The sequence below is a fragment of the Elephantulus edwardii genome, unplaced genomic scaffold (assembly GCF_000299155.1).
Source record: "Elephantulus edwardii isolate Elephantulus edwardi_28Jun2011 unplaced genomic scaffold, EleEdw1.0 scaffold00138, whole genome shotgun sequence".
Taxonomy (NCBI): Eukaryota; Metazoa; Chordata; class Mammalia; order Macroscelidea; family Macroscelididae; genus Elephantulus; species Elephantulus edwardii.
The window spans coordinates 6,735,094-6,758,574 of NW_006399888.1; the positions used below are offsets into that span (position 1 = coordinate 6,735,094).

Consider the following 23,481-nt stretch of genomic DNA (forward strand, 5'->3'; position numbering starts at 1 on the left):
AGGTTTGAGATTCATGTTCTGATGTTGTTACTAGTTTCTATTGAGGGTTCTCTGACTGTTGATGAGTCCGTGCACAGAAGAATGAAACTTCAGTCTGGCACCTTCTTCCTAATCCTTAAGTATGAGCACATGCAGTGTTGCCATCAGTGTGTATCCTGACTGCATCTCAATCTCAGCAGCTCGTTTTCCAGCATTGTAAATGCATTAATTGTCATGGAGTCACTCAGTGTTGACTCATAGTTAATCTTCCAGTGGATTTTCAGAGGCTGTAAGTCACAAGAGAGGGGATTGCCTCTCTTTCATCCATAGAGCCCCTGGAGAACTCGAGCCTTTGGCTTCACATGCTACTGGATAAGACTCTCTTGTGGTCCAGAGGGTTTTCCTTGACTGATTTTCAGAAGCACTTTCCCAAGCCTTTCTTCTCGTCTTAGCTGGAAGCTTCTGTGAGATCTGTCCACCTTGGGTGGCCCTGCTGGCATTTTAATGTTGCTGGTATAGTTTCTAGCATCATGTTGTTGTTGTTAGGTGCCATTGTGACTCTTAGTGACCCTGTGAACAGCAGATCCAAGCCCTGTCCTATCCTGTATCATCCTCATCATCTCTGACAACCTTGAGCCCATTGCTGCAGTCACTGTGTCAATCCACCTGACTAAGGGTCTTCCGTCCTTTCACTGACCTTCCACCTTTGTAAGCCTGATGGCCCTTTCCAAGGAATAGCCTCTCCTAGCAACATGTCGAAAGTATGTGAAATGAAGTTCCATTATCCTTGTCTGTAAGAACACTCAGGTTGCACTTTTTCCAGGACATATATTTGTCCTTTTGTCCAGATATTCACTACTCTTCTCCATCACTGCAACTGAAAGTCATCAATATTTCTGCCATCCTTATTCACTGTCCATCTTTCAAATGCATAGCAGATGATTGAAAAGACCATGACCTGAATCAGATACACCTTAGTCTTTAAATGGTCATCATTGTTTCTCAGTATTTCAGAGAGGTCCCTGACAGCAGACTTTCCCAGTGTAATACATCTCTTGATTTCTTGACTCAACGTGCAAGCCTCTACAACACAAGAAACTAGCACATCAGTGTAGCACATCTTGAGAATGAGTTCTAAACAGACATTGATAGGCCTTCTCAGTGGGCACATTGATAAACCACTGTCCAGTGTGGCAGTTTCAGCTCAGATGTTGCCCCAGTGTGTTGAGAAGGAGTGGCGTGAATCAGCAAGGATCTGATGGTTGAACTGGAGATGTCTAATAGCAGAGTTTTGCAGCAGAAACTTGGGGTTCACTTCACCACAGACTTGGCAGACACTATTGCTTTCAGTTGTTACTATGACAATCACTAGATTGCCGTGTTGTTGTTTGTTATTATGTACCATCAAGTTGCTTGTGACTCAGAGGGATCCTGCGTACAACAGCTCTGAACCTTGCTCTGTCCTGAGCCAGTGATCCCCATAACCCTGCTCAACTGAGTCACGACTGTTTATAAATAGGAAAAACAAAACAAATACATTACTTTTTAAGCCATATTTCCAGCATGGACTCTGCCAGATTTTTAAACTATTTTTATTAAAATAGAACTTACACAGAAAAATATGTAAATCATAATGATTCCCCAACAGATTTTCAAGAGGAAATACATGCTATGCACCCAGCTCACAGGTCAAGAAGCAGAGTGTGGGGAGCACCCAGGTCTCTACTCATTTTGACTTCCCAGGTTAAACCACTAACAAAACCACTGGCACTGAGTAGGTTTTCACTCATAGCGACCCTCCATGGGGCATCATCCAAGGCTGTAAATCAGTAGGAGGAAATTGTCCATCTTCCTCCCAAAGAGCACCTGGTGGATTCCAACAGATGACTTTTGAGTTAGTAGCCAAACACATGATGGACCACATCACCAGAAATCCTTCTTTAAAAAAAATATTATTAATTTCAATGAAAATTTATAGAGACTTTGGATTTCCATTCATTCATTGTTGCACTTTTCTCCCCACCCACCCCTTGCCTCAGTACACTCCCCTCTTTGAAAAATAAAAGAAAAATTCTTCCATTGTTTTACAATCCCTCCCCCCAGGTTCACTCTACTATGCAGCCTTCGCTTTGGACTCCCAGCATGACAAAAATACCTAATCACATAACCCTCTTTCACAGTTTTCTCCCTCATCTGTTTTACTGCAGTATACATTATTTATCCCATCTTTCTCAGTCTCCCCCCAACCCCGATGTCAGTCCTGTTTTACAACAGTGGCACCATGCAGTATTTGTCCTTTTGTGACTGAGATATTCCATTCAGCATAATGTTCTCCAGAGTCACCCATTTTGAATAATATTGCATGAGTTCCTTGTTTTTCAATGCAGTGTAGTATATCCATTTGTTTGTTAATGGGCACTTAGGTTGTTCCCAACCCCTTGCTATTGTGAACAAAGCCACAATAAACATGGGTGTGCATATATCTGCTTGGGTGGTAGTTATGGTTTCTTTGGGGTATATTCCCGGTAGTGGAATTGCTGGGTCAAATGGTATTTCTTTTCTTTATATTTTTAAAAAAATATTTTTTTTTAATTTTAAGGAACATTTACAGAAATCCAAAATCCAGGAACCCTTCTAACAGGATAAATTATCTGTACCTGTTTTCTTGAAGTTTATATAAATATGATACTATAAAACGTACTCACTTATATATGACTTCTACTATTCAACAGTATACTACCAAGAGTTTGTTTAATCATCTTTCTAAACTGTATTCTGCAATTTATCTATTTTAATATTTATGGGAATTCAGGCAGTTCCCAGATTAGAGCAATTACAAATAACGTTGCCTTAGACATATGCCTTTCTGTGGGATATGTACCTAGGAGTGTAATTGCTGCCCATCCATCTTCATATGTCCAGCTTCAGTGTTGTTGCCGCTAGCTGCTGTCAAGGGGATCCCTGGCTCGTGTCAGCTCTGCACACAACACAGCGAAGTAATGAGAGGTCGTGCGCCATCCCTGCCATCTGCTGTACATGGCGCTGCTGTGATCTCTCGGGCTTCTCCTGGCTGATTTTTGCAAGGAGACTGCCAAGCTTACCTTCCTCGTATTTGATCACTACTGCCAGTTCCCTAAATTGGTTGAACTGTTCTTTGTCTGTTTTTAATGTTAGTTCATACATGTCAAAGAGATCACATTTGTGTGCTTAATTATTATCTTAATATTTTGACTAAGCTGACACACTCTAAGTGAGCATTCAAAAAATATATATCCTATAAACAAAAGTGCTAGCTCTTCTACTTATGGGATATATATTGGTTTTTCTTTTCATTTTCTTTGTGTGTACCATCAAATCGGATCTGACTGGTATAGGAGGAGAGTACCCCTTCTCCAGCAGATCATCTGGTGGATGCGAACCGTGGGCCTCTGGGATTACAGTGCAGCTTCTTGACACTAGGCCACCAGAGCTCCCTAGGATAGAGATATATATATTTGAGCACTCACTTATAGTGTATCTGCTTAATAGCATTGAGTACCTGGGTAGTGTTTTCTGCATCTGTTTGTGTTTTTCGATTTCTTCAGGGACTTATGTCACCTTTGTAGTTCTGGAAGCCACCTTATTGGTTCCAGCTCACATCCATCAGAAGAAAACAGCGCCCCCTCCTGCACCATTCTGACAGTGTCAGCCTTGTTCAAGCCATTGTTGCAGCCCTGCGTCGGCCAGATCCTTCCAGGGTCTTTCTCTTGTTCACTAATCCTCCACTTTACCAAGCACGGTGTCTTTCTCCAGGGATTGTACTCTCCTGAAACAGGCTCAAAATAATGAGAAGAATCTCACCATCGTTACTTCAAATGAGCATTTTGTCTGCACGTCTTATACAACAGGTTTGTTTGCTGACAAACCCATCAAGGCAGTCCACGGCATGTTCAATATTCTTTGCTAACTCTAGAATTCAAAGGCACGGCTTTGTCTTTGGTTTTTCTTAAGCATTGCGCATTTTTTACATGCATTTGAGGTGAATGAAGATCCCATGATTGCATCACGTTCAGCCTAAACCTTTACAGTGACATCCTTTCTTATTAGCACTTCGAAGAAGTCCTGTGCAGTGTATTGTTCTTTCCATGGGCATTGTTTGTGGATACAGGTAAAGTGAAATCTTTGATAATGCCAATCTTGCAATTGTAAGAATTTTTATTTTCTTTCTAGTGAGGGTTGCTGTTGTTGTTAAGTTGTAAAGTATGACCTCTAGCAACCCTATGGACAACAGATAGGAACCTTGTCCTATCTTGCATCGTTCTTATCATCCTGGACACATTTGAGGCCATTGCTGCAGAAGCTGTATCAATCCATCTGATTAAGGGTCTTCAACTCCTTCATTGACTCACCGCCTTTCCAAGCATGATGTTCTTTTCCAAGGATTATCCTTACCTAACAACATATTCCAAATATGTGATATGAAGCTTAACTGTCTTTAAGTCCAAGGAACACTCTTGTTACATCTTCTCCAGACTTCCTGGTCTAGAAGAAACTGACCCAAACAGGCTGTCATTGTCTTAGATGCCAAAGTTCCACCACTTTGACTCTTGTACTGTTGTGCTACAGCCCCTCCTAGCTACCTACAATCCCCTCACTTTTATAATTTTATGTTTAATGCCTTCATAATTTTGAACTTAGACTGTCCCCTAGGAAAAAGTTTGAAATCCTCTCCTAGAGTCCAGCTTCAATTCAGCATATCCAAATGTTTCTCGTCTCAAGATTTCTGTGAATAGCTCACCCATGTCTCCTCCACCCTGTGATTGAGACTCATGTGGATTTCTTACTGCATTTATCTTACTGTCTGTAGCTGATTCTATTTCTGAGTGTGTGTGATCTGCTTAAATTCAGGAACAGTAGTGTGACCCCTTTTGTTTCCAAGAAGTGGTTTGTTTCTGGATGTAGTAGGTGCTCAATAAATGTCTGTTTAGGGAAAAGACAATGGGGTGAAAGAAGGAGGGACAGTTGTAGCCTTTGAGGATACTTAAAGTTCTAGAGCCTTGCAGACTTAAACATCGTTTATTGTAATCTTATTTTTTTTTTTAGTTGAAAAAATATAACCTAAGAAAGTTGAGAGCTAGGGGGGAAATTTGGATAGTTATTTCTATCAGGCCTTTTCATCCAAGCACAGATCTCTGTCTCCAGTTTGCCAGGAGGATTAGTTCTAAGAGGACAAGGAGTGGCATCATCCACACTGTCTTCCCCCTTTGTATCTTCACCCCCCCAGTTCGAACCTTGTTCTCACACAGAAAGCTGATGAGTGTCATCTTCTATTCATTAGTTTCTCAACAAATGAAAAATGGTCTCTGTTTGTCAAGTACTTGAGGTGTATGTTGCTGATGTTGTTAGGTGCCATTGAGTCAACTATGTTGTTAGGTGATGTCAACTCTTGGAACTTTACACTATCCTGTACCATCTCATGGTTTTTATACTCAAGTTCATTGTTGCCGTCGCTGTATCAGTTCATCTCATTGAAGGACTTCCTCTTTTTCACTGAACTTCTACTTTTCATATTTTCCCCCTTATATGTTGTTGTTATGTGCTGTTGAATCACCCGTGACTCATAGCGACCCAATATATGACATCTCAGAAGGCTGCGCTGCCCTGAGCCAATCTTACTGATTCTGAGACACCTACCCCCATTGCCCCAGTTACTGTATTAATACATCTCATCCAGCATCTTCTTCTCCTGCACTGTCCCTCCAGCCTTCCAAGCATGATGTCCTTCTCCAAGGATTCGGTCCCTTCTGGCCAAATGCCCAAAGTATGTGAGGCAAAGCTTCAAAATCCAAGCCTCCAAAGAGAAACTTGGTTTCACCCTCTCCAAGACAGACCTATTTATTCTTTTGGTAGTCCATCATATGTTTGAAACTCTTCTCCAGCACCACAACTCAAAAGTGTTGACTCTTCTCTCATCCTTAGTCACTGTCCAGCAAAGTCATTTCAAAGACTAAGGCCTGGATTAGGCACACTATAGTCTCCAGACTGATGTAGTTTCTCTTCAGTATACTGGAGAGGTCCCTAACAGCCAACTTTCCCAATACAATTTGTCTCTTGATTTCCTGGTTGCTGGTACCAAGAGTGTGGATTGTAGAGTCAAGTAAACTAAAGCTGTTAACAATCTCAATCTCTTCACCATTTACCATGATGCTGTCACTCAGCCCAGTGGTGAGAATCTTCATCTCCTTGATGTTGAGCTTCAATCCATATTGAAGACTATAGTCCTTGGCCTTCTGCAGCTTCAGTTCCTTCTTGGTTTCAGCAAGCAGGGTTGTGTCATCTGCATAACATAGGTTGCTGATGGGTCTTCTTCCTCCAAACCTGATGATGTCACATTCCTCCTCATAAAGCCCAGCTTCCTGAATGATCTCTTCTGCGTATAGATTGAAAAAGCCTGGAGACAGTAAGCATGCCTGACACACTCCTTTTCTGATTTTGAACTATGCAGTGTTTCCTTGTTGTGTTCTGAGGCCTGCTTTTGGTCCTAAGTATAGGTTTCACCTAAACACAATCAAGTCTTCCGGGGTTCCTGTTCTCCTCAAGGTTAGCCCCTGTGAAAGTTGACCATGTAAAGGAAATCTTAAAAAAGAAAGAAATGAGAGGCTATGAAATATTGGAAAGAAAAGGCAAAGAACCAGTGAAAGGCAAGCGGCAGACACAGCCTGGGTTATTCCTGTTATTGATGGGCAGCCTCCCCCTGTGTGATTTACTGCCTCTAAAAACCAACAGAGTAGTCAGCAATGCGTTGGCTCCAACACGATGGCACACAACAACAACAACAACAAGCCACCGTAACGCCCTGGTCACACTGTTTCCTTTCCTTGGAATTTTTAAAGTTGTGGAATGTCCTTTATTTGGAAATGACATTTACCTGCAGTTCTGCTCTGGAATTTTGGATGGATGTCAGGCAGATGAAGAGTGTTCATCCTCAACTTTTAATTTGTAAAATGTCACCCATCTGGGACACATATATAAAAGTTTAAAAGTTCAGGAGCCAAAAGAGGGACCTTTAAAAAAAAAAGGTAAAAGGGCAACTTGGACTTAAATCTCTTCCCTGCATTTAGATAAGAACCAGCAATCACAGCTCTGTTGCCCGTGGCAAACCCCCTGCCTGCCTGCCAGTTCCAGCCTGTCTCTTCTGCGTTCATTAAACAGAGCTTTTTTGCTTAAAGCCAGGAATCACTGGGTTTTGCAAACTTTTAAGGCATTGACCGTTAATCAAAATATTGCAGGTTTTAATCCACACAGATTTGCCTCAGTAAAAAGGACCTCTGGAATACCAGCTACTCAGAAACCCGTGGAATGCAGTTCTACCATGATGCACACAGGGTCCCAGTGAATCAGAATCAAGTCTTTGGCAAATGGTTTTCCTCTTTTGATGTGAACTGTGTTTGAGGATGACTGGTAGATGAAGAGGTAAAGTGAAGAGACTAAGTAAACCGTGTGACATACGGTTGTGTTGTCAATCCAAACGCTGAAGGTTCAAATCCACCAGGCATTCCATGGGAGAAAAATGGACAGTTTCCTCTCATGTGATCAACAGTCTCTGAAACCACATTGGAGAAAAACCTGACTCAATTCTGATACATTGATGAAAAGTGCACTTTGAGACAGAATTGAAATTGACTTAGATTAACAGCAACACCCAGTGAATGGACGCTTGTATTGCCCGTCACTTTCTTTGCATTTAGCACTTCAGTGTCACAAAAGCACTATGAAGTAAGCATTATTATTATTATTATTTCCATTTTGTAAGGTAATTTTATCTTAGATAACTTGGTAAGAATGATGCTTCCAGTTCAAAGATACACAGTTTAAATCCATCCTTCTCGACAGGAGGAGGATGGGCAGTCTTCTCCCATGCTATTGACGACCTCTGAAAATAGCCAGCAGTGGGTTGGTTCTGACTTGATGGTAATCAGCAGCAACAGTCTTCTCAGTTCTGACTCAGTGGCATGTATCAACTTCTACCATAATTGTCTTTTTCATGAATGAGTTACATCATTCAACATCATTTGTTCTAGGTTCGACTGTGTTGTACTGTATTTGATGACTTCCTGACCTTTTCTTTGCTGTTATTGTTATGAGCCATTGAGTCAGAACCAACTCAGAGCTGACCTGCTAGCGTGTCTTCAGAGGCTGTAAATCACACAGGAGGAGATTCTCCATGATTTTCTCTTGAAGAAGCTGGTGGATTTGAACCATATGCCTTTGGGTTGGCAGCGTAATTCCTTAACACTAGGCCACCAGAACTTCCTTTTTAGAACTTCCTTTTCAGAACTTACTTTTTCAGTGGTGCATAATATTCCATTGTATGAATATACCATAATTTCTTTAGCCATTCATCTATTGATGGACACTTGAGTTGTTTCTGATTCTGCTGTTGTGAATAGTGCTGGAAAAAACATGACTGTGTGTGTGATTAAGATACAAGTGTCCATGGCTTCCATGGGCAAGGAAGAAGGACCCAAAGTAAGGCAGGTCAGCCATGAAGGCAAAGAAGAGTTCTCACAGGGACTACAAGGCAGAACTACTTACTAAATACCAAGTGTCCGTCATTTGGAGAGGAAGAAACCATCTTACAATAAATTATGATTAAAACAATGATGAGGAGGGATGTATGATTAAGGTAATGTAAAACACTCTCATTTTCGAATGAGGAAATGATATTTTACCCACAGTCTGTACATTAAGTTATAAGTAAATGAGGGAGTAGCTCTCTATAGTGCACTAATCAATGTTCTAAGAGTGTAGTTTTAATTTTGTCAAATGGAACGCCATTTAACATTTCAGGAGCAGCACTTCACTCCCAAGAAATAGTGATTACACCTCCTTTTCCACTTGGCATGCATCTTACTGAGAAAAAAAATGTTGCTTATCTTTCCTCTTAAAATCTTAGTTTTTTCACTTGATCTCCTCAAATAGAGTTACTTTTTTTAACGAAACAATGGTATCGATTGTAATTACATACCCTGCTTACAAACATTTATTGTCTCTGATACATAGCACTCATGCAGATACCAGCAGAGTAATAATTATCACCAAGACTGCTGAGATTAGAAGACATAATAGCAAGTGTTCTCATGAAAGTGACACGAGACTGTTGGGAGAATGGCTCCAAAAATATGGTGGATTGACACGAGAGCCATGGCAACAGAACTTTGGAGGAGCACCTGGGGAGAATTTTCTCAGTTGTAACGAGAAACAATGGCTGGAAATCTAGCTGGAGGTAACAAGGGCAGTCACCCTAGCTGGTGCGAGAAATCCACCTGAGGCTCCAAGAGGATGCAAATGAAAGCCTCTCCTGCATTGTGTGTCTTGATTGCCCTTTCCAGAGAGCCTGCAGGTATGAGTTCCATTGCTGGAGCCCAAGAAATCAGTAACCAAATCTCACTTGGTGACTTTTATTAGTTGTGAGGCTTTTGACAAATTTTGTTAAGTGTCTTGAAATTCAGAACACTCAACTGTAATATGAGGATAACATTTGAGCCATTAAAGGTGGAGACATTTGATCAGTGCAGAGTAAATATCCAAATACTGATCCGTGATCATTGCTGTTGAGTCATATGTGAGTTGGTCCCAACTCACAACAAGATCCTCCAGTAGTTTTTTGAGGGTCTAAATCATACAGAAGGTGATTGCTCATTTTTCTCCTGTTGGATTTGGGCTGTCATAGAAGTGCAGCCTTTTCTGTGAGTCTCCCTACAATTATACCCCAGTTATTACTGGTGTGAAGTGCCATTAAGTTGAGTAGGACTTATGGTGATGTATAAACAACAGATCTGAATCCTGTCCTATCCCTGTCATCCTCCACACATTTCAGCCTATTGACACAGACACTATCAGTCCATCTTGTTAAGGGTCTTCCTCTCCTCCACTGACCTTTCCTAGTATGATGTCTCTTCCAAAGGAACAGCATCTTCTAACAATGTGTTCAAAGTTTGTGAGATGAAGCTTCATTCTCCTCAACTCCAAGGAGCACACTGTGCTTTCTCCAAGACATATCTGTTTGTTCCTTTGGAAGTCCATGAGCTATTCCATGTGATAGTTTATGAGACAGTCCATGTGCTCATCTCCAATTCACAGCTCAAATGCACTGATTCTTCTCCTGTCATCCTCATTCATTGTCTAGCTCTCAGGTGCATAGCAAGTGATTCGTAAGAGTGCTGCTTGAATCAAATGCCTCTTAGTCTTTAAAATGACACCATTGCATTTCAGGACTTTGGAAAGATCTCTAACAAAAGACTTTCCCAATGCTATGTGTCTTCAAATCTCCTGAGTGTTGGTACCAAGGTTGTTGATTGTAGATCCTAGTGAGATGAAGTCATTGACAATTTCAATCTTTTCTCCATCTGTCATGATGTTGCCTATTGGTCTAGTGGTGAGGATTTCTGTTTCCTTGATGTGGTGATGCAGTCCCCATTGAAGACTAGAGTCCTTGTTCCTCTGCAGCAAATGTCTCAGATCCACCTTGCTTTTGTCTCATCTGCATAACGCAGGTGGTTGATGACTCTTCCTCCAATCCTAATGCCACATTCTTCTTCATATAGTCCACCTTCTCTAATGATTTACTCAGCATACAGCATACAAAGTGAAGGATAAAGCCCTGCCGCATACCTTTCCCACTTTTAAGCCATGCAGTGTTCCCTTGCTCTGTTCAGACAACAGTTTCTTGATCTAGGTATAGATTTCATATAAGCATAATTAAATGTTCTGGCATTCCCATTCTTCTCAGTGTTAGCTATACTTTGTTTTGATCCACAGTCAGATACATTTAAATAGTCGATAAAACATGAATAGGTATTTTTTCTGGTATTCTCTGCTTTCAGTCTAGATTCCTCAGACATCAGCAATGATATCTCTGGTGCCACAGCCTCCTCTAAGCCCAACTTGAACTTCTGGCAGTTCTGTCAATGTACTGTTTGAATATTTTTTTATTTTAGTAATCTTTGGCCATATTTTGCTTGTGTGTGATATTAATGATATTGTTCCATAATTTCCACAACCTATTGAATCAGATTTCTTGGGATGGGAGCAAATGTGACTCTCTTCCAGTCAGTTGCCCAGGTAAACTGTTTTCCTAATTACCTGGTATAGACGTACTAGTGAGCACATCCAGGGTTGCATCTCTTAATTGAAACATAACAATTGGTATCCGGTCAATTCCTTGGGCCTTATTTTTTTTTTTTTTGCTAATGTCTCAAATGAATCTTGAACTTCTTCTTTCAACAGCATTGGCACTTTAGCGTATGCTGCTTCCTGTAATTTTTCCATGTCCACCAATTCTGTTATACATAGTGATGGAGCTCTATACGTACAGTAGTTGTAAGAATTCTTGATGATTTTTAAATCGTCACATACTTCGCCTCACAAACTTTGGGCATGTTGCTAGAAGGTGCTATTCCTTGGAGAGGCACGTGATTCTGGGAAGGGGGAGGGTCAGCAAAGGAGTGGAAGACCCTTAACCAGGTGGATTGACACATAGTGACTGCTGCAGTGGGCTCTTGTGTGTCAGGAAGTATGAGGATGGCGCAGGACAGAACAGGGCTCAGATCTTTTGTTCATAGGGTTGCTATGAGTTGTGCTTGACTCGACAGCACCTAAGAACAGGTTGTTTCGCGTAGATACAAAATGGTGTGCAAAGGACAATTGAATTTAAAGGCTTTAGAAATCAGAATCTATAACTTTGTGCTACAGTAAAAAAGAAAGGGGGGGGCTGTTTTTATGGTTTCATGACCCAGTAACGTGGTAGTGACCATGGGGATCATAAAATAAACTTCACAGTTGTAATATTTAAGTCTACACATGGAGATTCAAGCTGAAACACTGTAGCTTCGCAGAAGTCTCTGGAGCTCTTGTCTCCAGTTGTCCCTCCATGGGGTCGAGATTGTCCGCGAGGCACAAATAATACTTAAGAAGCTTCAGAGATTAAATAGCAGGAGCGGAACTGAGCTTGCGAGCAATCACCACAATTTTGTCTCTGAAAGTACAGAAACAAATCCCTCAGATTAAAAACAAATTTTTCCAAAAACTGCCATCCCAGCATTATCTTAATTAGGGCCTAGAATCAGATTTATTACAACACTGCTAGTGTGGGATCCATCTACCCTATGGCAAAACATATTTCATAATCTGTGACGTGCCCCAGTTGTTGGAAACTGTTTTATCTCTGTAACCCTGGCGCTCTTAATACAGCTGCAAGGGCTTTTTGCTTATGCCTTTGAAGTTCACATCCCTTAATGATTTTATTTTCCTGAGCAGGAGATAGATAGAGATGATATTTTAAACTAGTCTTCTAATGCTTTGCTCTCAAACCCTGCCTCAGCAGTATCGTCAAATTTAAATAAGCATGTAAAAGACAAGGGATTCACATGAAAAAAAATGCAGAGTCTCATGGACCCGGAAGTCCTCTGTTTCTATCAAACGTTCTGCCGGAGCTGCAAGACTGCTCCGGAAACTTGCTGTTCCGTGTCAAAGTCCTGCCTGGAAGCGTATAGATACCTCAGTTTCTTCCCCAGATGCACTAATCAATACCTGTGCTTTAACAAGGTCTCCAATCATCTGGACTCACAAGAAAGGTTGAGAAGCACGACTCTAGAGTGCGTGGGAGTCAAAACATTTCCTCCAGGTTCTAGCTACACATCGTTGACTTGCACAGTACGGTGATTTTCGGTGTTCAAAGGCCCGAGATCTGTGACATCCTGCAGCAGTGACATTGACGGTGCTCTCGTCAGACGTATCGAAATCCCTCTGCCCTTTTGCTGTACACCTCTTCAGCGTGCTTTCACTCCCCAGAGCCAGCACTCTCATCCTTTTTTTTTTTTTACATTTCTGAATAATTTTTAATAGAGTGCTAAGTGAATTTTGGCATGTAATTAAAAAATTATTCAAATAATTGATTACTATAACACGGTCTTGTCTACCAACTAATGTGTTCTTTCTCAGTATATTTTTTTTCCTTAACTTTCTCTTTATTAGATGTTTACTTTTTAAAAAAAAATTATTAATTTTAATGAATGTTTAAAGAGATTTTGGATTTCCATTCATTCATTGTTGAGTTTTTTCTCCCTGCCCACTTCTTCCCCCCAGTTTGGGGTGGGGTGGGAGGGTTGTATACCCTTGTCTTTTTTGTTGACAACTTCCTCTGGCTACTGGACCCCACTTTGCCTGATAGCGAGGAGAACAGGAAGCGTCTGGGGGCAAACTCTCCTCTTGTAGTGCTTAACCTAGACTACGGGACTGGACTCTCCACACTCCAGCTCCTTTGTGGCCTAAATGTGGTCTGCATTTCTAACAAGCTTTGTGTCAATGCTGTAAGTGGAACCCATAAACTTCCTCCTCAATGAGAAAACCAAATTTAGAGGGTTGAGAATACCAGAAGTATGGCTGTTTGTGCTTTATTGACTATGCGAAGGCATTTGACTGTGTGGATCAAAACACATTATAGGGAACATTGGGAAGAATGGGAATCTCAGAACACCTAATTGTGCTCGTGTTAAACCTGTACTTCTACTGTTATATTTGAGCTGTTGTGTAAACAGAGCAAGGGGATACTGTTGTTTGTTGTTCTTATGTGCTGTTAAGTCACCTTCGACTCATAGAGACCCTACGTATAACAGCCCTAAACCCTGCTCTATCCTGTGCCAATCTTAACGTCTCTGACACACCTAATCCCATTATTCCAGTAACTGAATCAGTCCATCTCATCCAGGGTCTTCCTCTCTTGTGTTGTTCCTCTACCCTCCCAAGCATGATGTCCCTCTCCAAGGACTGGTCCCTCTTTGCAATAGGCCCAAAGTATGTCAGATGGAGCTTCAGAATCCTTGCCTCAAAGGAGCAGCCTGGTCTCACCCTCTCTAGGATGAACCTGTTGTTCTCCTACCAGTCCATGGTATATTCAGTACTCTTCTCCAGCACCGTAGCTCAAAGACATCACTTCTCCTTCTATCATCCCTAGTCATTTTCCAGCTTTCTGACACATAGCAAGTCATTTCAAAGACTATGGCCTGGGTCAGGTGCACCTTAGTCTCCAGACTGGCATCATTGTTCTTCAGTACTTTGGAGAGGTGTCTGACAGCAGACTTTCCAACTGCAATATGTCTTTTCATTTCCTGGCTGCTGATATAAAGAGTATTGATTGTGGAGCCAAGCAAACTAAAGCTGTTACCAATCTCAATCTCTTCACCATCTATCATGATGCTTCCATTCAGCCCAGTGGTGAGAATCTTTGTTTTCTTGAAGTTGAGCATCGTATTGATGGCTACAGTCCTTGACCTTCTGCCCCAAGCGCTTCAGGTCCTCTTCAGTTTCAGCAAGCAGGGTTGTGTCATCTGCTTAATGCAGTTTGTTGATGAGTCTCCCTCCAATCCTGATGCCACATTTCTCTTCATCCAGGAGCCCAGCCTCCTGGATAATTTGTTCTGCATATATATTGAAAAGGTATGGAGATAGGACACATTCCTGGTGTACACTGTTCCCAATTTTGAACCATGCAGTGTTTCATTGTTCTGTTCTGATAACTGTTTCCTGATCCAAGTATTGGTTTCACATAAGCATGATCAAGTGTTCTAGGATTCCGACTCTTTTCAGAGTCAGCCACAATTTGTTGTGATCCACACAGTCAAATGCCTTTGCATGGTCAATGAAACACAGATAGACATTCCTCTGGTACGCTCTGCTTTCAGCCATGATCCATCTAACTTTAGCTATAATATTCCTAGTACCATGGCCTCTTCTAAACCCAGCCTGCACTTCTGGAAGTTCTCTGCTGACATGCTGCTCCAGTAGTTTTTGGATAATTTTCAGCAGAATCTTACTGTGTGTGATAGTAATGATACTGTTTGATAATTTTCACACTCTGTCAGGTCACCTTTCTTTGGAATGGGAACAAATATAGATCTCTTCTAGTCAGTTAGCCAGGTGGTTATCCTCCAGATTTCTTGGCACAATTTGGTGAGTACATCCAGGCCAGTGTCTGTCTGTTGAAACATGTCAGTTGGTATATCATCTATTCCTGGAGACTTGGGGTTTTTTGCCAATTCTTTCAGAGCAGCTTGAACTTCTTCCTTCATCACCACAGGCTCTTGCTCATACGTTGTTTCATGAAATTCTTCTGTGTCCACCAATTTCTTTTGGTACAGTGACTCTTTATACTCTTTCCATCTTCTTTTAATGCTTCCTGGGTAATGGTTTAAAATTTAAAAAGATGTGCATCTGGTTGTATTTCCTCTCCATAGATGTTCAATCTGTATGCTGAGCAAATTATTTGAGAAGCTGGACTCTATGGAGAAAAATGTGGCATCAAGATAGGAGGGAAACTCATCAATAACCTACATTATGCTGAAGAGACAGCCTGGTTTGCTGAAAGTGAAGAGGACCTGACAGGCTTGCTGCAGAAGTTCCAAGAATACATCCTTCAATGCGGATTACATCTCAATATAACAAAAAAGAAAAATTCTCACTTCTGAATTTATAAGCAACTTCATGATAGATGGAGAAAAGATTGACACTGTCTACAATTTTATCTTACTTGGATCTATAATCAATACCTTTTGTATCAGCACTCGGGATATCAGAGACGTATTGGACGAGGAAAGTTTGCACTGAGGGACCTGTCCAGATCATTGAGGAGTAGTGATGTCAGTTTGAGGACTACGTTATGCTTGGTTCAGGGCATTGTCTTTTGAGTTGCTTGCTGTGCATCTGAGAGCTGGGCAATGATTAAGGGTAACAGAAGAAGAATCAATGCCTTTGAACTGTGATTTTGGAGAAGAGAACTGGGTATCCCATGGGCTGCCAAAATCACAAAAAGATAGGTCTTGAAGAAGATGCAGCCAGAGTGCTCTGTGGAGGTAAAGATGACAAAGCTTCACCTCATATATTTTGGGCATGTTACTAGGAAAGGCTATTCCTTGAAGAAGAACATCGTGCTTGGAAATGTGAAGGGTTGGTGAAAGAGGGGAAGCCCGTGAACCAGATGGACTGACACAGCGACTGCGGTGTTGGATACAAGTGTGTCAGAGATGATTAGGAAGGCAGGGGAGAGGTCAGGGTTCAGTTCAGATATGTTGTTCATGGGAGTGCTATGAGTCCGTGCTTGTACCTAAAAACACAGGGGATATTAAGCCAATGTGACATCGTGTCACATTTGAACCACAGCTGGTTTAGAGAACTTCCCGAGTTGTAATTAAATGTAATAACTCTAGCATAGCTGTTTATGATTGGGTAAATGATATTTGCATTTCTTTTGAAAATAAACCTCATTGTATCTTAAAGGCATTTTCTGTAACCCTGTAATGAGAAAAAACGAGTAAAAACTAATGTTCAGTTATTGAATGTCAACCTTGCATTTGACAATCAATGCCCCCAAGCTTAAAATACAGTTTAAAAACAATGTTTATATGTAAGAACTATTTCTTAGAAAAGGAGGAGTCACTGTGGGATTTGTATGCCATTATGTCATTTTTAGTTAAAAAAATGGGGAACTATTGGGCATAAAAATGGAACTAATTTGTCTTCCTGAAAGCTGAGCTAAAAAAGAAATGCATCTAATGGTAGTGTAGTGTTTAAATTAATGCAAATGTGATTTACATTTTCAGGAATGGACAAATGAGGTTTTCAGTTTGGCAACCAACCTGCTGGCCCAAAACATGTCCAGGGATGCTTTTCTGGAAAAGGCGTAAGTAGCTTGAATTTCATTGTGAAGGGTGTTGCTTCTTCTGAGTCAGTTTCCTGTCTCCTTTGTGAATCTGATTTAGGCTCCGTTGGCTTCTCACATTATAAACATAAATTTTCCTTTGGGGTTTTATAGAGTACTAATACCTTCCTAGTTCCATGCTGAAAGAGTTCCAAGAAAAGAAACCGGCTTTTTTGGTTGGTTTGTTTTTTCCCCAAGCTGCACATCCGTGAACAGAGTTCTCCTGAATGTCAGTGATGTGGGCACAGTGTAAGGAGAGATGCCCAAATCCTGCTAGCCAGCCATGCTTTGAAATAAAGATTATTCATTTCAGAGCATTCTCTGCTTCTGTATTTGCTTTGGTTGTACTAGTGATTAATCTCAGGAAGAGAACTACCAGTCTATCCCAATCATTTCTCTAGGCTCAGACCTGGGATAAGTGATACTGCTACTTCCTTGCTTACTGATACCAACAACTTGATGTTGATGTCCTGATTGCAGCCCTGGGTGTAGTCACAGCAGGTGTGAGCAAAGAGGCAGGCTGTAGAAAAAAGGTCAGAATAGAAAGCAGGAGGAGACATGTGATGAAATTGCAACCACTATCACATAAAAGGGAGCTCTGGTGGTTGATGGTAAGAAGCTGCTCTGCAATCCCAGAGGCTCGCAGTTCGTATCAACCAACTGCTCCACAGAAGAAGGATTGGCAGTCTATCCTGTGTTATTTATTGCTTCTGAAAACCCACTGGAGGGTCAGCTATGGGTCAGTGCCCACTCGACGGCACACAACACCACCGTCATCTCATAAAAACGTGTATTTAAAAAATGTGAAATGGAAACCTAATATGCTAAACAAACTATCACTCAAAACACAAATATTTCTTAATAATATTTTAATTGTGATTTTAATGAAAGTTTACAGAAAAGTTGGATTTTCATTCATTCATTAATTGCACATTTTTACCTTTTCTCCCTCCCTTCCCCGTCTCCCAGTTTACTTTTTTTGGTGTTTTTTTTTAACTATTCATTGTTGCACAATTACCTCCTGTTCTCCCTCCTCCAAGTCCTCTTTGCAATATACCTCTTATTCCGGCACTGTTGTCTTAGATATGTCTAATCATATATTCCTTTTAAACAGTTATTTCCTTCATCTGTTCCAGTGCAATGTTCATTATCTAGCCACGCTTATCCTATTCTCCTCCCAAACCCTTATGTCAGACCTGCTTTATAACAGTGGTGGGATGTAGTATTTGTCCCTTTGTGACTGAGATATTTCTCTCAGCATAATGTCCTGCAGGGTCACCCTGTTGTGTAATGTTTCATGAGTTCATTGTTTTTCAGTGCTGCATAGTGTTCCATTGTATGACTATTCCGTAGTTTTTCCATCCATTCATTTATTGATGGACACTTAGGTTGCTTCCATCTCTTTGCTCTTGTAAATAAAGCAGTGATAAACATGGATATGCATATACAATGAACTTTTAAAATTTTTTAATTAATATTTTGACAAACATTTACAGAAAACTTGAAGTTCACAATTAAATATTTTTAAAAAATAAAATCAAATCACTGCTTAAAAAGCCACCTTTAAGTACAAAGGTCTGGTTTCCAGCCATTCAAAAAGACGGTACAGAAAAGAAGGCAGTATTTCAGTCACGTGGACATGGATAAATCAGGAGCTAACTGGGTGGATGCTAACAACTACAAAAAGTTATAGTAACTTCAGTGGCTGGGATAATGCGGGGTAGGTGTGTCAGAGACAATAAAATTGGCAAAGGACAGAACAGAGTTTGGGGCTGTTGTACATCAGGTCACTAAGAGTCTCAGGTGACCCCACAGCACATTACAACACAACAACAATTTGTCTGTCTAATTATGGAAGTGCTTAGGTACAATTCAGGAAGACAGAATGTAGATGAAAAGCTTTTATCTAGTTTTAAAAAAGGGGAAGCGGAGAGAAAGAAAGAGAGATGGCAAGAAAATCAAAACATGATAACTCAGATTGTTCTGAAATTAAAACAGCATTTCTAAAAATAATCTGGCCAAGGCAAATAATGCTTTATGTCAGATGAGCAGCGAGGAAGACTGATTGTGTTCCTTTGAGAAGCTGTGGATGTTCAGAAGGTTAAGAAACATTTGACTCAAAATTGTCAGTTAGTATACTGAGTGGTCATTTTACTAGTTTTTTTCTCTACCCTCTTCTTATACAAAACATATCCATTACTCCAGACCTCAGATCCCTCCAGCCCACGTTCCTTTTTTACTGTCCTTTGAATTTGTCTTGCTTTTACTCAGTGCTGTATCATCCTTTAAATGTTTCCTAAATTCATTTGTCATCTTAAAGACACTTCCTGTGTGCTTATTTTCTTCCCACCTCTTCTTCTTCTTTGTTTTTTATCATTTTCATTCTTCTTTTTATTCTTTCTTTGGTCCTACCATTCATTACCCAGCTGACATTTCTAGAATATCTATTGTTTCAGGCAATGTTCATTGAAAAACCCAGATAAAAACATGATGTTATACCTGAAATACAGGCTAGAGAGCAAATGCAGCACAGAAGAAAGCTGGGACTTCGTGCTCCTGTGAGGACTTAAAGCCCTGAGAACCCCTTGGGGCAGTTCTGCTCTGCCCTGTGCAGTCACCAGGGGTCAGAGGCAACTTTATAGCAGTGAATGGTTTTTTTTAGTTTTATAACATACAGTTCATTGGTAAACTCTGTTGTCAGGGAGACCTCTTCAGAGTACTGAAGAGCAATAATATCAGTCTGGAGACTAAGGTGCACGTGATCCAAGCCATGGTCTTCACAATTATTTGCTATGCATCAGAAAGCTGAACAATGACTAGAGATGACTAGAAATAAAATTAATGCCTTTGAGCTGTGATACTGGAGAAGAGTATTGAATATATCATGGATTGCTAGGAAAAATAAGCAGGTTCATGTTGGAGAGAGTGAAACCAGACTGCTCCTTGGAAGCAAGGATTCTGAAGCTTCATCTGACTCACTTGGGACATGTTGCAAAGAGGGACCAGTCAGTGGAGAGGGACAGGATGCTTGGAATGGTGTAGGGACAGCACAAGAGAGGAAGACTCTAGGGATTAGTATAGTGACTGAGGTAATGAAGGTTGGTATGTCAGAGACGATGAGGTTTGCACAGGATAGAGTAGGATTCAGAGCTGTTGTACAGAAGGTTACTATGAGTCACAAGCAACTCAACAGCACATAACAACAATAAGAACAACTAGTTGATTAATTTGTTCTAAATTTCTAATCCAGATAAGTGCTTCCGTAAGAATAATTTCTGTGGATAGTCTAGAATAAGACTTTTGATGCCTGTATTAAGCATCTCTGTCATACTTGTACCGAGATGTGAGACCTCTGTTTCACAGCTCAGACACTGAAGGAGTCATCCCAGGTTACCTTTTCATCAGCGATGCTTGAGGCTTCTCTTGTTCCATCTCTTTCCTCATATGTCCAAAAGCAGTTGACGAGATAAATACACTTGTTATATTTACATAACTGAATACTATAAATGATGAAACAGGATGTTGTTGTGGTCGAGCCAACTCTGACTCATCGTAACCCTATGAACACCACGTCAAACTGTGCCCTGTCCTGTGCCATCCTGCAGTCTCCACCATGCTTGTGCCCGCTGTGGTAGTGTCTGTATCAGTCTACCTTGTTGAGCGTCTTCCTCTCTTTTTATGACCCTCCACATTTCTAAGCATGGCGTCTTTTTCCATGGATGACCCTTTTCTAACAACTTACCCAAAGTAACTTTTTTCCAAAAGGCAAACTTTCACTAGTCTTGTTTCCAAAGTGACACGTGATCACACTTGCACCAAGACTTACTTGTTTTTTTGACAGTCTGGAGAATGTTCAACGCTCTTTGCTAATGTGACAATTCAAAGACACCATTCTTCCTGGGTCTTCCTTCTTCTTATTAAACTTCCACTTGCATACAAAGCAATTGAAAATACCATGACTTGAGTCAAACAGTGGTTGTCTACTGTAAGCAAAAATGATATGGATGGATCTGAAAAACCTATTATTCACACCCATGTTTATTGCTGCTTTGTTCACAATAGTAAAGAATTGGAAACAATCCAAGTGCCTATTAATAAATGAATGGATAGAGAAACTGTGGTATATTCACACTATGGAATACTATGCAGCATTGAAAATAAGGAACTCATGATATATTATACCAAATATGTGACCCCGGAGAAAATAATGCTGAGTGAAATATCTCAGTCACAAAAGGACAAATAAATACTACACAATACCACTGTTATAAAGTAGAACTGACACGTGGATGGGGGCAAACTAAGAAAAAAGGGGATAGACAATATACACTGCATTGGAACAGAGGAGGGAGAGACCTGTTTAGAAGGAATATATGATTAGGTGTTATTTGCATGACAAGAATCCAGAATAAGAGTTGCATAGTAAAGTGGACTCGGTGGGAGAAGGATTAACGATGGGAGAAGGTATAAGGATGAAAGAATTTCTTTTTTTTTTCCAAAGAGAAAAGCGAACTGAGGGGGAACAAAATGTGTAACATTAAATGAATGGAAATCCAAGTTCTCTATAAACATTCACTAAAATATCAATTTAAAAAAAAATCAAAGCAAACAAACCCTGTTATAAAGATGCTAGACACAAAAGAATATGATTTTATGTACTTTATATTAATTATAAAAACATGCTAAAAATGGTATTATTAAAAGGCACGCTGACAATTCCTTTGGGGAGAAAGTTTCTGAAAGTGGGCAGAGGACGGACATATGGGATGTGTGGACAGCAATAATGCTCTATTTTCTCACCTGAGTGCTGTTTGTAGAGACATAAGCAGTTTGTGAATATTCAGCAAACTATGTACACCTAGGCCTTTTCTTTTTAAAAAATCTATTTTATTCTCAATAAAAAGCTTTTGTATAAACTAAACATTTTCCCCCACCCCCTGCTTTCCCAACAGCTATACTAAACTGAAGCTTCAAGTCACTCCGGAAGGGCGCATTCCTCTCAAAAAGTAAGCTGCGTGAGCATCCCCCATTATTCATGTTCTTTCTCATAAGGAGTTGGGCTCATGCCATGACCCTGTCCTGTTTCCTCAGCAGCCTAAGTGAAGCATGGAAAGGCGTGGTGACGCTGGTGTCGCCATGTGCCATGTCTCACTTCCGGGCCCTGGGTTTCTAGCACACATCCCCTGGGATACCCCTTCCCATAGGTTGGTCAAGAAATACCAACGCAGAGCAGAGGGTGATGGGAGAGGGGGATCTTGCTGCCAAAACCCAGCTGAGATTCAGGTCAACTTTAAGAGTGAAATTGGACAAGGTTAGTGACTCCTTATGACAGGGGTTGTAAACTCATATGCCAGCAGGAACCTCGCAAGGGACTTACTTGATTAATCAGGACAGAAGGAGGTCTATAAACTGAAAATCAAAATCTTCTATGAGAGAAATAACAATGACTCACATCCACTGTTCCCAGGAATCTGAGTGCTGTGTGTTAGATTTTCTAATGTTTCAATAGAACCATTTACCCAGAATTTGATTTTAAGCTTTCTAGTGCTTAGAGGGAGCTCTCATGGCCTACTGGCAAGAAGCTGCACTGCTTCCCAAAGACACAAAGTTCAAATCCACCAGCTACTGTGAGGGTAAAGGATGGGCAATCTCTTCCCATGTGATTAACTGCCTCTGAAAACCCACTGCAGGATCTGCTGTGGGTCAGCTCTGACCCGATGGTACACACCACCACCACCGGTGCCTCAATTTTAAAAGCAAATTACTAAACAAAGACAGTACAAGTCCACATCCTATCCAGGATCACAGTCATACACAGACCACCCCTTATAGGAGTGGTGATTGTGCACAAGGTACATCGGCTTAGTCAGGAACCAAAATTGGGTTTCCTTTCTGGAAAGTGAGGTTTGTACCATGGAACCACCACTATCTTCAGGGGTCGTGATTTTACTGGAAAGAGAACAGATATGAACCACTGGTGGCACAGTCGGCAGGGAGTTGGGCTGCTAACCCAGAGACCATGCTTCTCTGGCAGTTCAAATCCACCAGCAGCTCCCCGGGGAAAAAGTTAGATGGCCCCCTTCTGTGGGATTTGCAGCCTCAGAACTCCAGTGCAGAGTCAGCTGTGAGTTTGAGTGTTTTTAATGAGCTGCTGTAAATAAAAATGTGCAGACAATGGGTACCAGCCAGGAGACAGAGTTGTAAGGACATTTATTTTAGTGCTTAATGATTAGAAATTACTGAATGCAGCACTTTTAAATCAGATAATAATCATAATTTCAACATATTGATTTTATATCGAACTTTTAAAATATATTGTTTCTTTTTTATACTAGTTTATTTATAAAATTCCAATACAAATGTGAACAAATTCTTTCAATTTCCCTCACCCCCGCCCCCACATTAAATTGTAAAAGCACACACATCGATCTTTGAGAAGACATATGCAGGTGCATGGACGTGGGCCTCTTTTCATTGATTAAGGATGAATATTTAATTCAATAACACGTTTCATTTATCATCATGTCTATGTGTTGTGATTTATGTATATAATAACTATCACTTATTTTTGTCTTCACTTTACAGTGTATATCGCTTGTTTTCTGCTGACAGGAAGCGGGTGGAAACAGCTTTAGAGGCTTGTAGTCTTCCATCGTCACGGGTAAGCACATTGTCTTCCTGCTAACCTCAAGGCTAAGTAGCCTTCAATAAGCCATAAAATAGGATTATCACAATAGTTCCTAAATTCATAGTTTATTTATAATTAAATA

The 23,481-nt window shown here is 40.7% G+C and overlaps 1 protein-coding gene across 2 annotated transcripts in view; it reads left to right on the plus strand.

Annotated features, from left to right (window-relative positions):
- Positions 1 to 23,481, plus strand: part of PLCB1 (phospholipase C, beta 1 (phosphoinositide-specific)) — a 920,819-nt gene that overhangs the window by 624,272 nt on the left and 273,066 nt on the right. For both annotated transcript variants that reach the window (XM_006894240.1, XM_006894239.1), the window contains exons 5-7: positions 16,614 to 16,693; positions 21,664 to 21,717; positions 23,297 to 23,372. In XM_006894240.1, coding sequence (XP_006894302.1) covers positions 16,614 to 16,693; positions 21,664 to 21,717; positions 23,297 to 23,372 — 210 coding nt within the window. The remainder of the gene's footprint in view (positions 1 to 16,613; positions 16,694 to 21,663; positions 21,718 to 23,296; positions 23,373 to 23,481) is intronic.